Here is a 14,471-nt window from a genome sequence, read left to right on the forward strand (position 1 = left end):
ACCACGTAGCAAGTGAGACTTTTTAGTTTTTTCTTTTCTTTTTCTTTTTTTTTTGCCTTGAGGTACCATGAAAAATTTCTTGAAACACTAAGGGCACTGTGAACCTAGAAACTGGGAAGCCTCTGCCCCAGGGGATTCCCTGCAGCAAATGCTCCTGGCACTCTCTCTGTGAAAGCAACCAAACTCTTTCCCTCTCGTCTGGCTCAAAATAAATCCTGCTTTACTAAGAAAATAAGGAGAATGCATGAGAACTAGTTGGAGGTAGATATGGCTTGATTTCAACAAAAAGAACAAATGTGTTAGAGGAGCAAGCAGAGGCTGAATGACTGAATCAAAGAAGGGATTCTGTAGGGGATGGGAGAAAGGTTGATCCTACTCTGGAAGGTACTATCATCCAACCATCTGATTCTAACTCTTCCTTTTTTAGCTGTAGAGCTAGTTCTTCTTTTCTCAATTTCCTGATCATGTATCTGGTCACTTGCTCACATATAACTCTCTAATTCTCAAACACACAGTGAGAGTGTAAGCTTCTCAAGGACTGAACTTTAACAACTATCTTTTTTATGATCCACCACAGAATGAGAGGCATCTGAAAAACAGCTGAAACTTTATAGATGTTATTCCCAGGTTACTTTTTTGGTTTTGGTTTTTAAATAGGAGACATTTTGGTGCTCAGTGCTTGGGTAGGGGTAGGTGGGAATCACAGGAAGAAAATGGAGGGATTTCTATTCTGATGCAGAAGGATAACTTGGATTTGTCGCACCACTTCCTTACCACAGTTGAAGACCAGCCCATACAAGCTTCCAAACTGCTGTCCAACCTGGTTCCTGGAGCTCTTTCTGTTCACCTACCTTCAGGTGTTCAATCTGCTTTTCCAGCTCTTTAGTACTCATAAAAGTCTCTGTAGGTGGAATATTCCCTTCAGTTTCCTTCAGCCATTTTTGGAAGGTCCTAACCAGCTTCCGAAATTCATCCAATTGCTCCTGACAAGATGATGCATCTTCCTCCCTGTCAACAACAACAAAGGCATTTTGTTACTTGCCAGACTAAGCTTTGTAAAGATGTCAACTTGAACTAAAACTACACTCATTCTGGGACTCTAGGCATCTTTTCCTTACAGGGCCTTTTCCTTCCCATAATCTTTTCCACGGCAGCTTTGGCTAAACCACCACATACAATGTAGGAGAGCATCAAACTAAGGAATCTGTTGCCCTTGTTTGGACATTTCTGGCGAGAGGAGTCTTTAATCTTACTCCAGGCCAAAGTGAAAGTGAGAGAAACTAAAAGGAGCATGCTATTTAGGTGCAATGATACAATGGAAAGAATGTAGGCTTTGGATCTCAAGTCCAGCTCTGTCACTTTTTAGGTAGTTGACTCTTTCAAGGCCAAATTCAAATGCTAATCCCCTTAGCAAAGAAGATGCTGAAACAGAGGCTCAGAAAAGTTAGGTTAAGCACACTAGGTGCACCTGGGTGGCTCAGTCAGTTAAGCATCTGCCTTTGGCTCAGGTCATGATCCCAGGGTCCTCGGATTGAGCCCCAGGTTAGGCTCCCTGTTCAGTGGGGAGCCTGCTTCTCCCTCTCCCCCTGCTGGTTCTCTATCTCCCTCTCTCAAATAAATAAATAAAATCTTTAAAAAAAAAAAAAAGCACACAAATGGGTAAAATGAGCCAAGGACAAAGGAGAATTTAATTTCAAAATTAAATTTTAGAAGTGGCCACATCTATCAAACTTGAAGCCAGAGATCCTGGTTCTTCCTACAGGTAAATGGCCCCGAGTATAGAGGAAGAACAAGCTTTCCTGGCCTCTGTCCCCCTTCTCTCCACTAAGTAGCCTGAGGCTATAGTGTTGTTTTGAGCAACTGCTTTCCTCCAGTCACTTTCCTCAGGCAGTCACCTGCCAAATCAAGATTATATATATGGCTAAACCAAGAGAGGAAGTCTTATCAAGCTCTTAAACCCATGTGAGGTTTTCTAATGGAATCATGGCTTTTCAACAGTCAGCAGATAAAATGAAATCAGCCATCCCTGTCATATATTCCCATGTTTCCCTTAAAAGAAGAATCCAGACACTCCTCTAAAACAACAACTCAAATGTGGCCAAAGCAGAAAGGGAACCAATATAACCATTAATTACATCCGGAAAGTCTCTTCCAATTTTTCTCTTTATTTCAAATCCTGCCACAATCCTACTTGCTGCCCCAAATTCATTGTTAGGTCCAGGTGACCTGGGCTACTGATTGTACAGAGGGAAACTGAGCCCCATTACTGAGAAGGAATTCATGATTTAGTAATAGAAAACCACTAAGCACCGAGTAGATTGAATAGCTTTGCCTAAAAGAGGCACTTTCCAATCTCCTATGACTCAGTAGCAGACTTCTTGATGCCATCTTTTCTGCTAAAGGAGGAAGAGAAAATCATTTCATTCAATAGCAAGGAAAAATTAGCTCCCCCAATTGACCAACGCATATGAAAACTCACCTTTCTTTAACTGTCTTCTGTAGCTCTGTGAAGTCCTTTCTGAGATTCTGTACCCTGTCCTGGTGCTGGGATAGGTCGAGGGCAAAGCCACAGGAGCTCAGTTCTGTGACCAGGTTCTCGAGAGTCTCCAGGTTCTCCTGTTGATCTTCCATTTCCGAATTGAGCTCCTGTCAAGCAAACAGGAAAATGTACTAAATCCTCTGGTCATTATAAATAAATATACTCTAAAAAAAAAAAAGATATCTATATTAAATCGGGGGCAAGTTCCCCCTAATCTGTAGAAAAAGAGGGAACAAAGAAAGAGGCATGCTCACTGGGTCAACTGCTAGATCAAAGCAATAAATACGGAGGATTTTTCCAATCCACCTGAGAGCAGCTAGGAATTGAAAATGAATCCTGTCTCCTTTAAACAAATGTTTAATGATTTGGGAGGCAGCATGACAGAATGAAAAGAATGGATGTTTTTGGAGTCAAAAAGATTCCTGAAAATCAATCACGGCTTTGCTACTTCTAGCGTGTGATCTTAAGCTATTAAATTTCTCTAAGCTTCCATAGCCTATCTCTTCTGTAAAACAGGGTAAACATACGCTCTCCACTATTATTTAACACTGTATTCAAGATATTAGCCAATGCAATTAGGTAAGAGAAAACAATTTGTGGCATACAAATTGGAAAAGAGGAGGTAAAACTGTATTTGCAGATTATATGAAAGTATACTTGTAAAACCCAAGAAAATCAATTATACAATGAATTAAACAATGAAGTAATCCAATAAGGTAGCAGGATATAAAACCAACATATAAAAATCAAGAGTGAAAACTTCATTTACAATAGCAGCATAAAAGGTACAATTTTAAGAACCAACTAACAAGAAACATGCAAAACCCTTATGAATAAAACTTTAAAATATTTTTGACAGACATAAAAGCAGACCTCAATAAATGGAAAGACACCCATAAAGATATGTGTACGTGTGTACGTGTGCATATACGCACGTGTGAATAAAACGTGATCCAAATAAAAATACCAATTGTCCCCCTACGACTAATAAAGTTGATTTTAAAGTTCACATGGAAAAATAAATGTACAGTTACCAGTGTGAAAAATCCTGAAAGAAAAAAAGAGAGAGAGAGAGACTAGCCCTCCTAGATAGTAGAACACATCACAAAGCCTCTAGAATAAAAAATAGTATGCTATGGTTCATGAACAGACAGACCAGCAAAGCAGAATAGAAAATCCAGAAATAGACCTGAGTCCACATGCACATTCTATATCTGATAAAGATGACTTCTCAAATCATTGGGGGAAAAAGATGGACTTTTCAAAGAAATGATATCGGGAACAACTAGACAGACGTTCAGAAAAAGAACTTGGATTCATATGTGCACTGTATCTCAGAATGAACTTAAAATGTTAGAAGATTCAAACGTAATATAAAGACAGAATGAAAGGAAGAAACGATCCGAGTTCTAGAAGCGAGCATGGGTGAATTCCTTCAAACCTGGGTGTGGCAAAAGACTTTCAAAAATACATATTCAATAAGAAGTGATAAAATCTACTATGTAAAAATTTAAAAACCTCTTACATGACCAAAAACACTATAAGCAAAGACAAAGGACAAACTGTGAAAAAAGATTTTCAACATATCATATATAAAGAACTAACCTCCCTCCTATAGAACTCTTGTAGGTTGAAAGAAGAAGAAGAAAAAAAAAAACCCACAAAGTCCTGACAGGAAATAGTAAAGGCCACGAACCAAGAGTTTACAAATAAATGTCCCTTAAATGTATAAAAATATACTCAACTTCATCAGAGAAAAAATAAAAATTAAAGCCACACTGAAATATCATGTTGTATCAATCAGATTAACAGAAACTCAAATGCTGTTCTGCTGGTGAGGCTGTAGGGGAAACAGGTACTTTAGTGCACTGCTGGCGGGAATGCAAAATGGTGAAATCCTGACACACTGGGATCTAGGTGAAAAGGACGCTGGTGTTTATTGTGCCATTCCTTCTACTTTTCTGTAAGTTCGAAATTCCTCAAAATAAAACCCAAAAAGGACAGCAAACCAAACCAAACCATGGGATCCTACTTTAATATGGAAAAAGTTAGATAGATGGATAACCCCAAGACACCAATGCAGGGATATAGGAATGTTCAGGTCCTACAGGTGGCAATGTGGGCACCTGCAGCCATCCTGGAGTCAACGTGGCCACTCCTTGGTCAAAGTACAGGCATATACTCTGACCTACAATCCTACTCCTGCACATGTATCTGTATCCGTGGTAGGTAAGACTCTTCGTCAAATATTTCTAACTCTGCACCTACTAGGTATATGGTAGGAATACATTTCTCCACCCCCTTGAATGCCAGGTGTGAAACCTGCTTTAACTAATGAAACGAAAATGGATTTGAAATGCCCTCTCCCTGCTGGAGCAGTAGTCATGAAGGCGTAGGGCAGGATGAAGTCCCCATCGACTTGAATCCCTGAGTGACCATGATGAGCTAAGTGAAAAGTAAATCTAGGCTGTGTTTGTTTTTTTTTTAAAGGACAATATCTAGTTTACAGGGTGGTTGTGATAATTCTTTTTTGTTTTTTAAAGATTCTATTGATTTATTTGAGCGAGTGAGAGTGTGTGCATAAGCAGGGGGGAGGGGCAGAGGGAGAAGCAGACTCCCCGCTGAGCAGGGAGCCCGATGTGGAGCTCGATCCCAGGACCAGGAGATCATGACCTGAGCCGAAGGCAGACACTTAACCGACCGAGCCCCCCAGGTGTCCCTGGTTGTGATAATTCCTTAAGATATTGCAGGTAAAGTTTCTAGTACACTGACTGACATACTATGCACTCCTGTGATTGTTGGTCCCCTCCTTGCCCTTCTTTTCTCTTTGTTCTGCCACTGTGGCAGATATATTCTTACCTGGATCTGCTGGAAGAAATGTGCAATATCTTGATCTGGCTGATTTCCAGAGGCTAGCATCCGGCTTTTGTTTTCCATGAATTGCTGCAGCTTATCAGAAAGATGTTCAAACATCTCTGCCTGGGGCAGAAGCTTCTTCAGGGAGCTCTCCTTCTCTTGCTGCTGCAGACAGAGCTGTTGGAAGCGTTGGCTCACCTCTGCCAGTTTGCCCTGCAGCACTGCAGCCGTGGTGTTGTCTGCGGCCTCCATGAATCGCGTCACCATCTCACGGGTGGCCTCCAAGCTGCTCTTTTGCCGAGCAATGTCCTGCTTCAATTTCTGTCACCAAAAAATGTGTCTGTCAGCTCCTTGTTCACTTATCCTAGGGTATCAGAGCCATGAACGAATAATCTAATAATTACATGCTCACCTCCTTGAGGAGGGCGGGATTGCAACTGAGCCTCTGGACTACCAAATATCCCATCCCCTTAGTTCTCCACCCCATTCCATTAATGACTTCGCAGGGCCACTTTTCCTCAAGCTTAACAATGGTTTAGAAACTGGGTAGAAATATCTTTACATGGATCAGTTATCATCTCTAAGTCTTATTAGAAGATTCATGGAAATGAGTTCTTTTCCTGATACTTTTTCAAAATGATGTAATTATGGAACACAGCAAGTATGCCATCGATGCTAACTCTTGGGGCCTAGGTCTCACCATGTTCGTGGCCAGGGCTTCCTGGATGACGCCCAATGACAAGGATACCACCTGCTCCTCCTCCAGGTTTTGTTCAACTTCCCTGATGGACTGCAACAAGCTCTCCAGGCTTTCCTGGACACTCTGAGATCGGGCAATTGCCTTCTGCAGCAGAGCAGAGCGCTCAGCCAGGCTACTCAAGAGGCTTTGAAAACGGCTGAGTATGGAATCTGGAAAATCAAGGCCATGAGAATAGAGTGGAGACTATTTTCCTGTTGTGCTTTTAAAAAACAATGTATTTAAATCACACTTGTTAATTATAATAATAACAGGCATTAAGACAAATAGAAGGAATAAGCGTAAAGTGCATTTGTATTTGAGCTAAAATTACAAAGCATTATTTATTTAGCACCTACTAAGTGCCAGAAATTGTGCTGGATGCTGAGAACCGAAGAGAATTAAGATAAGTCCCTGGCTTCTACAAAAATAAGACTGTAAACGTGAGCACAGGCAGAAAAGGGCTCATCACAACTAACCACAAAAATAAAATTTTAAGTGCTATACTGATGCTAAGAGTAATGTACTAGAGAAGCCTGAAAGAAGAATGATTCTTTCTTATCTTTTATTTCTTTTGGGGGTTGGAGGTGGTGGCCAGGACTTTACAAAGGAAGCAACCTCTCAGGTACATCTAGAAGCTTGAGCAAGATTTCATCACACATGCTAAGCACTCAGTAAATGTTGGCAGCTAAACCATAGGGAAAACTTCTGGGGTAAAGTAATGAAGAAATGACTAGTTTACTTGGGGAAGGAAAGAAGCGGGGCATGGCTAGAAGGCAGAATGCCTGGGGAAAGGGGTTGAAACCAGATTACAAAGGCCTTCAATGGTACAAGAACAAAGTTCATCGAGAGTAAGCTCTTGCTGCCTGTGTCCTCAGCCCCTAGCCTGCACAGCAGATACTTGGAGGACACAGTGTGATGTATTACAGAAGAGTGGCATGCACTGAGAATTAAGGGAGTGTTCTGGTTATGCTGCTTCATACCTGTAGTTTCTTGAACATGCTTGCGGTCTGGGGCTGGCTCGCCTTCAATTTCCATGAGGTCATGAGCTACTTTTTGGAGCTTTTCTACAGGTACTTGGTGCTCAGCTAATTCCTCCTGCAACTGCTGCTTGTCCATGAAAAAGGCCAAAAGTAAAACCTCTGAGTAATCGAAGCTGGTTCTAGGAACCAAGAGCTACTTAGCATAGTGCTACTAAAGCTACAAAGAATACTTCCATTTATCCGTACCCACAGATGTTAGAATTAAGTGTTTAGGAATCAGATCTTGTCCAAGGCATCCCAACCACTGCCTTTAAGCTATGTGAGTATTTGCTTTATTTGGGGTACTCTACCCCATGCGATAGAACTGCCTGTGTCCCAGCATACCTTTGTCGTTGCAAGCTGCTGTTGCAGAACTCCAGGGTCCGAGGCAATAGTATCTGAGAGGAGCTTCTCCACATTGGCCTCACAGGCCTGCATCCAGGCCTGCAGGCTGTCAGTACAGCTCTGGAACTGCTGGTACTGGCCTAGGAGCACGTGCAGGTGAGAGCCCAATCGTGTACACTGTGCCAGAGAAAAAAGGGAGAGCAGGCTTAGGCCAGGTCTGGCTAAAGGCAGCGGCTTCCTAGGCATAGTCCAAAGAAAAGCCTGGTCTTGTTACAGGATCTCACTCTAACCACAGTGAAGAGTAGCGCTGAGCCCTCCAGGGACAGATGAGTAGCAAACCTTCTACAAGTGGGGCCTTTGTTGTTTGATCCGTAGTATTCATCCCAAATTTATACTATATACCCGCGAAGACTGAGTTGTAGGACAAACCACCAAAGATGGTGATTAACATAACAATAAAAATATTTTTTAAAAAACCCCACCAAAGAAAGACACATTAGGTTGCAAGCTAAGGTAGGGAGGGACTGGGAGATACAGAGTATTCCTTTTGGCTAGGTTAGAGATGTTGGCAAAGTGCACAAGACAGGTAAGAAGAACTGACTGGATTCTACAGCTTGGGAGCTAACGGGAGTTCTTTGATAGGGAGGAAGGCAAGGATGTACCCTAGACGTTCCGTGCAGGAATAAAGACTGTGAATGTGGTTGCAGTTTCCCCTGCACTGTGTCTCTTGGGAGCTCACGTCTGTTGGTCAGGGTATAGGAAGGCGAGCACCTACCTCCACCTTCCCTACCAGAGTGACATACCTCTGATACTACTGGGATCAGGCATTAGCCCCTGGGCCTCCATGTTTTGCATTTTTGCAGAGCTCATAAAGACATTCTCCCTGTGGTCAGTATGTAATTCAGCTCACTCACTATGTCCTAAGGTTCTTTTTTTTTTTTTTTCTTTTCTTTTTTTAAAGATTTTATTTATTTATTTGACAGAGACACAGCGAGAGAGGGAACACAAGCAGGGGGAGTGGGAGAGGGAGAAGCAGGCTTCCCACCGAGCAGGGAGCCCGATGTGGGGCTCGATCCCAGGACCCTGGGATCACGACCTGAGCCGAAGGCAGACGCTTAACGACTGAGCCACCCAGGCGCCCCTATGTCCTAAGGTTCTTATCCTAAGCCCCAGAAACCACCCACAGTTGTGTGAGGGCTCCCACGACCATTCCCCCAGAGGCTGCCAGGACCCTCTCGGTACCTTTGAATGGAGAGCAGTGTATCTTTCTGTTGCATCCTTCAGCTTGCCCTTCACTAAGGCTCCAGCGGCTGATGGTTCTCTGCCTTCCTCAAAGCTGTTTTCTGTGTCCAAGACTTTCTGTCCTGAAATAGTCACAAATCGCAAGTCTCCTTTGTGGGAAATGACATCCTCCGAGAAGCTCCCCTGCCGCTTTAGCAGGGAGGGAAGGGCTTCGGGGCAGCTGCCTCCCTTGTGCATGTTCTCCAGCTCTCTCTCAGACCGCTCCAGCCAGTTCTCAAATTCTTGATGGTCCTGCAGAAACTTCTGCAGCTCGTCCCGTAGTGTCTGCGCCTGCTTCAGCTCTGCCTCCGACTGGGCCAGGGAAGTAGCATACTGCCCCTTTAGCTCGCCTAGCTTGTCCTGTAGCACCTGGCCTTCCTCAGGCGTGAGATTGTGGCCATGCTGGTCCAGGAAGGCCTGAGCTGACTGGGTGGCCAGGATGAAATTTTGCTGCTGAGAAAGCAATTCTTGGTGACGGGCCTGGCAAAAAATTCCACAAAACAAAAGATGATCAGTAAGGATACCACAAAAATTTGGCTAAGTCTACAGCGAGAAGTAGAGAGAGATCTCAGTAGGACACTTTTCCAGCTGTTCCAAAAATCACCAGTATCTCTCACTCTCTAAGCATTAGCCATATGCTAGTCCCAGCTGAACTGACACACATAGGATCTTAGGGTTTTCAAAGTGACTTCACATGTATTATCTCAACTGATTTGGGGCACAATCTGCAATGTACGCAGACAACATCTATATATGTTACATGTCTTGACTAAGGTCATGCAGACAGCTAAGGGACAAACTGAGACTAGAATCTGGCTCTCTTCACTAAACCATTCTAAGTCTAAGAGAAGGCACAAATGGCCAGCCCACATTAATGCAAGGGGAGACTAAGTTGGATAACCAAACATGACAATATAAAGATCGCAAATACTTAGCTGTGAAATATGTCACTTACATATCCATAAACACTGTCCCAACTAGGAAAAGTTCTTAGAAAATTATTTCATTAAATAAACAATTTGTATTCCAGTGAGAGTAAGATGTATTTCTGGAGCATAGGTAATTTGTATTTTTTACTTATATGTGCTATGTCTATGTGCTTACACATGGACCTTTTTTCTATTTCAATGGAATGTAAGTTATTTTAGGGAGTTGTGGTTGTTTTGTTTTGTTTTTTAAAATGTTCTCCCTGAGTCTAGGGGCGCCTGGGTGGCTCAGTCAGTTAAGTATCTGACTTTTGATTTCGGGTCAGGTCATGATCTCAGGGTCGTGGAACTCCATACTCAGCAGGGAGTCTATTGGAGGTTCTCTCTCCCTCTCCCTCTGCACCTCCCCCACCTCGTGTGCAAGCTCTCTCCCCCACCAAAAATAAATAAATTTTTAAATAAAACAAAATGTTCTTCCTGAGTCTAACAGACAACAGTGGGAGTTCAGTCAGTGTTCTTGCCTATCTATACTGTTTATGCAACTTCCTAGACCAGGACAATAGCCTAATTTTTACCAGAGCATTGTCTGGTTTCAACCTGTATCAGCAACCTGATAGTGTCAGCTTCCAGTATCATCTCAGGGAAGCTAGGGTGACAAATGTTTCCTTCTCAAAGAGATAGTAAGGGGCGGTACCATAGCTTATCTGTATACCCCCCAGGTGTCCTCATTCTCATCCACCCCTGAGTAAGGCAGTCTCCTTCCTAGGATGGAGATGCTCCTTGGTCAGCAGTCCTGTGACAGCAGGACCATCTCCGCTCTGTGCTATTATGACTGCCACAGCTTTGGGGGACACCCTATGATGGATCTCCAAGCACAGTAGTAGCATGCAAGAGGCAAAAATCCTATTAATAAAAAATAAAGCAATGACTGACACAGGCCATTCAATAGAAGCATTCTAGCTAAGCCAAATTTTCTTTGCTATAAAGGTATCACTACTAAAATAGGTGACCTATGTGTTTTCTAAGTTCCCTAAACATTGTTTTCAATCATGCAATAAAATATGCCTGCATATGCCAGTTAGTATCTTAGGAGATGGTTCCTCTGGTTGGTTCACTGGTTTATCTCCAATGCCTGACATATAGCAGGTGCTCGATATTTGCTGAATAATGAATACATGGGTAGAGCTAAATAGTAAGGAATGGTTTCTTGAGGGCGATAGGCAACCATTAAAAGGGTTAATCAAGGATATCGAATTTTCGGGACGCCTGGGTGGCTCAGTTGTTAGGCGTCTGCCTTTGGCTCGGGTCATGATCCCAGGGTCCTGGGATCAAGCCCCATGTCAGGAAGCCTGCTTCTCCCTCTCCCACTCCCCCTGCTGGTGGTCCCTCTCTCACTGTCTCTCTCTGTGTCAAATAAAGAAATAAAAACCTTTAAAAAAAAAAAAAAGGATCTCAAATTTTCAGAAGATCACTTAGTCGTGTAGAAGGGAGGGTAGAAGGCACAAGGCAAGGACACCAGCTGAAGCTGCCATAACAACTCAAATGGAAGCTGACAGTAGTCCGAACCACAATCATAGCTCAGTGGAAAGAGAAGCGGGGATGACTCTGAAAGAGATCTAAGAAGCAGGGGATTTGACAACTGATTTGATACAGGAGAGTGAGGGAAGGGGTAGGAGCCCCAGATGATGTCTAGTTCTGGCAAGAAAGTGGGAGTAGAAGAAGGAGAATGAGTTTGATGGGGCGGGGGGGGGAGCGGGGGGGATGTAATAGGAAATAGGAGCTCCACTTTTTGAGGCTGAGCTGCTCGTGATTCCAAGTTACAAACAGGCAGATGGATTTATGTACTGGTTTGATGCTCTGCACAGGCATTTAGGCTGGAGACACATACATGGAATTCTCTAGCACAGGCAGTAACTGAAGTGCCCCGAATGGATAAAACTACCCAAGGGAAGTATATTCTGAAAGAGGAGAAGAGGCTGAGGCTGCCACCTGGAAGCACATCGGTATCTCACAAACTGGCCAGAGGAAAGGAAAAAGGATTACCGGGGCAGAGTAGTGCTTTGGAAACCAAAGGAGAAAGTATTTCAACAGTGTCGAAGCTGCTGAGGTATCAAAGAGGGCATGAACTGAGACGTACTTACTGTGCTTACTGGATTTAGGGGCAAGGAGGTTACGGTGACTTGCCAAGGGCAGCAGAGAGGCGCCTAGCAGAGTGACGACAAGCTAACATTCTCACCTTCATCTTCTCACACTGCTTGTCCAGTTCCTCTGGGGCCTGGCTCGCCCCCTTGTGGGCATCAGTGGTATCAAAGGCTCCTTTCCCCAGGCTAGCTCCTGCCAGCTGCTCCATCTGTCCTCCAGATCCCACCGCAGTTACCCAGTCCAGGAGAGCATCAATCTTACTCCTGTTCTCTGCCAGTTCCTTAGCTGCTTTACTCTGAAAGCCACAGAAGTAGTCTAGTGAGAAGGTGTTAGTTATTCAGCTACACAAGCAAAGGTTAAGAAAAAAGGTGAGACTTCTTTGCTAAAGAAGAGAAGCTCTAAGACTGTGTATAAACGGTCTTTGCAGCCACAAAAATGAATGAGTATCTTCTAAATTTGTTGAAAAACAATTACTTAAAATAATCTCTAGATTTGGCTATATTTCATTGCTTTAAAAAAAAGGGCAACCTGCTTGGGTCCCCTCCCTCCTCGGGAGCTTTGTATCATCACTGCTCAATAAACCTTGCTTTGCTGCCCACAAAAAAAAAAAAAAAATTGCATGGGAGGGGTGGGGGTGGCAAAACGTAGGATTTAAAGGGGCTTTAAGGATGATTTAGTCCTGGCAGCCCAGCAAGGCTTCATGGAATCCTTCCTAGATGTGCAGAAGTGATGCCCTAACTTGGTAGGGTCAGAAACAGTACAGTCACACTTGATTACCAGCTGCCCTTCCCTAAGGAAATCGCAGACTTGTCCCATCCTTTTTCTGCCGGACACAGTATTGAGTTCTTTTATTATTATTATTATTATTATTATTATTATTATTATTATTATTATGTTAATCACCATACATCATTATTTTTGATCAGAGTATTGAGTTCTAAAATTTGCCTCTCGAATTCCATTTTCTGACTGTTCAAGTACTCTAATTAAACAGGTTATGTCAAGTGATACCTTCATATATTTCAGAATTCCCCCCTCAGGTAATTTATTTCTCTTTTCTATATTTTCTACCTCCCCCATTCGTGTCAGAGCCCATGGCCAGACCAAGGATTCTAATTTACTCTGCCAGTGCCGAGGAGAATGCAGAAAACCATTTGAGACTTTAATTTCTCCTAGGTTTATCCCAGTGCCAGTTCCCACCAATCTATAGGGGCAGCTTGGGGATAGCATGTGGCACACTAAGACTCCCCAGATATTTCCCCCTCGTGCTCTTGGATTATTAATCTAGATTCATGTTTGAAATGTGACATTTGCTTTGGGGCGCCTAGGTGGCTCAGTTGGTTAAGCGACTGCCTTCGGCTCAGGTCATGATCCCGGAGTGCCGGGATCGAGTCCCGCATCGGGCTCCCTGCTCTGCGGGGAGTCTGCTTCTCCCTCTGACCCTCCTCCCTCTCATGCTCTCTGTCTCTCATTCTCTCTCTCGCAAATAAATAAAATCTTTAAAAAAAAAAAAAGAAAGAAATGTGACATTTGCTTTTTCCTCCCCAAGGTACTACCCTTCTTCACTAAGTTCTTTCCACGATTTTCCAATTAGAGTACTGAGTATACAGATAGCAAGAAATATTTTTTCTTTGGGGATGAGGTGGGTGATAGGAACTTCCTACCAACTATTCCTGACTTAAAGTCCTTCAGGATGTTTCCTCCCAAAATAAATACTGACTCACAGACCAGCTCCTGAAGTAGCCCCTTTTCATGATTTGATGCTCTCTGTCAGGTAGTTTCCCCTTATTACCTTTTCTTCATGTGCCAGGTACCAAAATTTTCTTTTTTGAAAAACACCAAGTATCAAAGAAGTCTGGTCACCTTTTCAGTTTCTTGCTGTACAGCTGAGGTCACCACTTCCTCCAGCTCCTTCTGGGCCACCCGCGTCCGTTCCTGGAGAGCCTCATACTGCTCCTTAGCCTGATGAAGCTTCTCCCGAAGAGCTGTCAACTCATGGGGGCTCAGCTTGGCCTGGTTCTCTTCTAGGAACCCTTCGATATCTTTGACAACACTGGCAAATGAGGTGGCCCGATTCTGAATGTCGTCCTGTAAATCCTTAACACATGAACACAGGGAGGGCAGAGATGTCAATGTTACTTCTTCAAAGACAGCTAACAGCACCCCACCAGATGTGCGTCCCTGACTATTATCTGCTTAAGGTTTAGGCCTAAACCAATGCGAGTAAGAACTTCTAAGATATTTTTTTACTTAAGAAATATTCTAACACTGGGGTGCCTGGGTGGCTCAGATGGCTAGGCGTCTGCCTTCGGCTCAGGTCATGATCCCAGGGTCCTGGGATCAAGCCCCACGTCAGGCTCCCTGCTTGGTGGGGGGCCTGCTTCCCCCCTCCCTCTGCTTCTCCTCCACTCATGTTCTCTCTCTCTCTCTCTATTTCCGTGTCTCGAATGAATAAATAAAAAAATCTTAAAAAAAAAAAAAGAAATATTCTAACACTTAATTTTCTTTTTTTTTTTTTAAGATTTTATTTATTTATTTGAGAGAGAGAGAGAGAGAACACGAGCAGGGTGAGGAGCAGGGGGAGAAGCAGGCTCTATACTGGGACTCTGGGATCATGACCTGAG

At 43.4% G+C, this 14,471-nt stretch overlaps 1 protein-coding gene across 20 annotated transcripts in view; it reads right to left on the reverse strand.

Moving 5' to 3' along the window:
• MACF1 (microtubule actin crosslinking factor 1) overlaps positions 1-14,471 on the reverse strand; it is a 339,058-nt gene that overhangs the window by 95,913 nt on the left and 228,674 nt on the right. For all 20 annotated transcript variants that reach the window (XM_054512972.2, XM_054512971.2, XM_054512970.2 and 17 more), the window contains 9 exons: positions 13,711-13,944; positions 11,942-12,142; positions 8,741-9,259; positions 7,499-7,675; positions 7,115-7,238; positions 6,096-6,304; positions 5,399-5,716; positions 2,480-2,646; positions 852-1,008 (listed from right to left, as the gene is read on the reverse strand). In XM_054512972.2, coding sequence (XP_054368947.2) covers positions 852-1,008; positions 2,480-2,646; positions 5,399-5,716; positions 6,096-6,304; positions 7,115-7,238; positions 7,499-7,675; positions 8,741-9,259; positions 11,942-12,142; positions 13,711-13,944 — 2,106 coding nt within the window. The remainder of the gene's footprint in view (positions 1-851; positions 1,009-2,479; positions 2,647-5,398; positions 5,717-6,095; positions 6,305-7,114; positions 7,239-7,498; positions 7,676-8,740; positions 9,260-11,941; positions 12,143-13,710; positions 13,945-14,471) is intronic.

This window comes from Mirounga angustirostris, unplaced genomic scaffold (assembly GCF_029215605.1).
Source record: "Mirounga angustirostris isolate CCGP_5_RB_7025 unplaced genomic scaffold, mMirAng1.0.hap1 SCAF_4, whole genome shotgun sequence".
In the NCBI taxonomy this organism is placed as follows: domain Eukaryota; kingdom Metazoa; phylum Chordata; class Mammalia; order Carnivora; family Phocidae; genus Mirounga; species Mirounga angustirostris.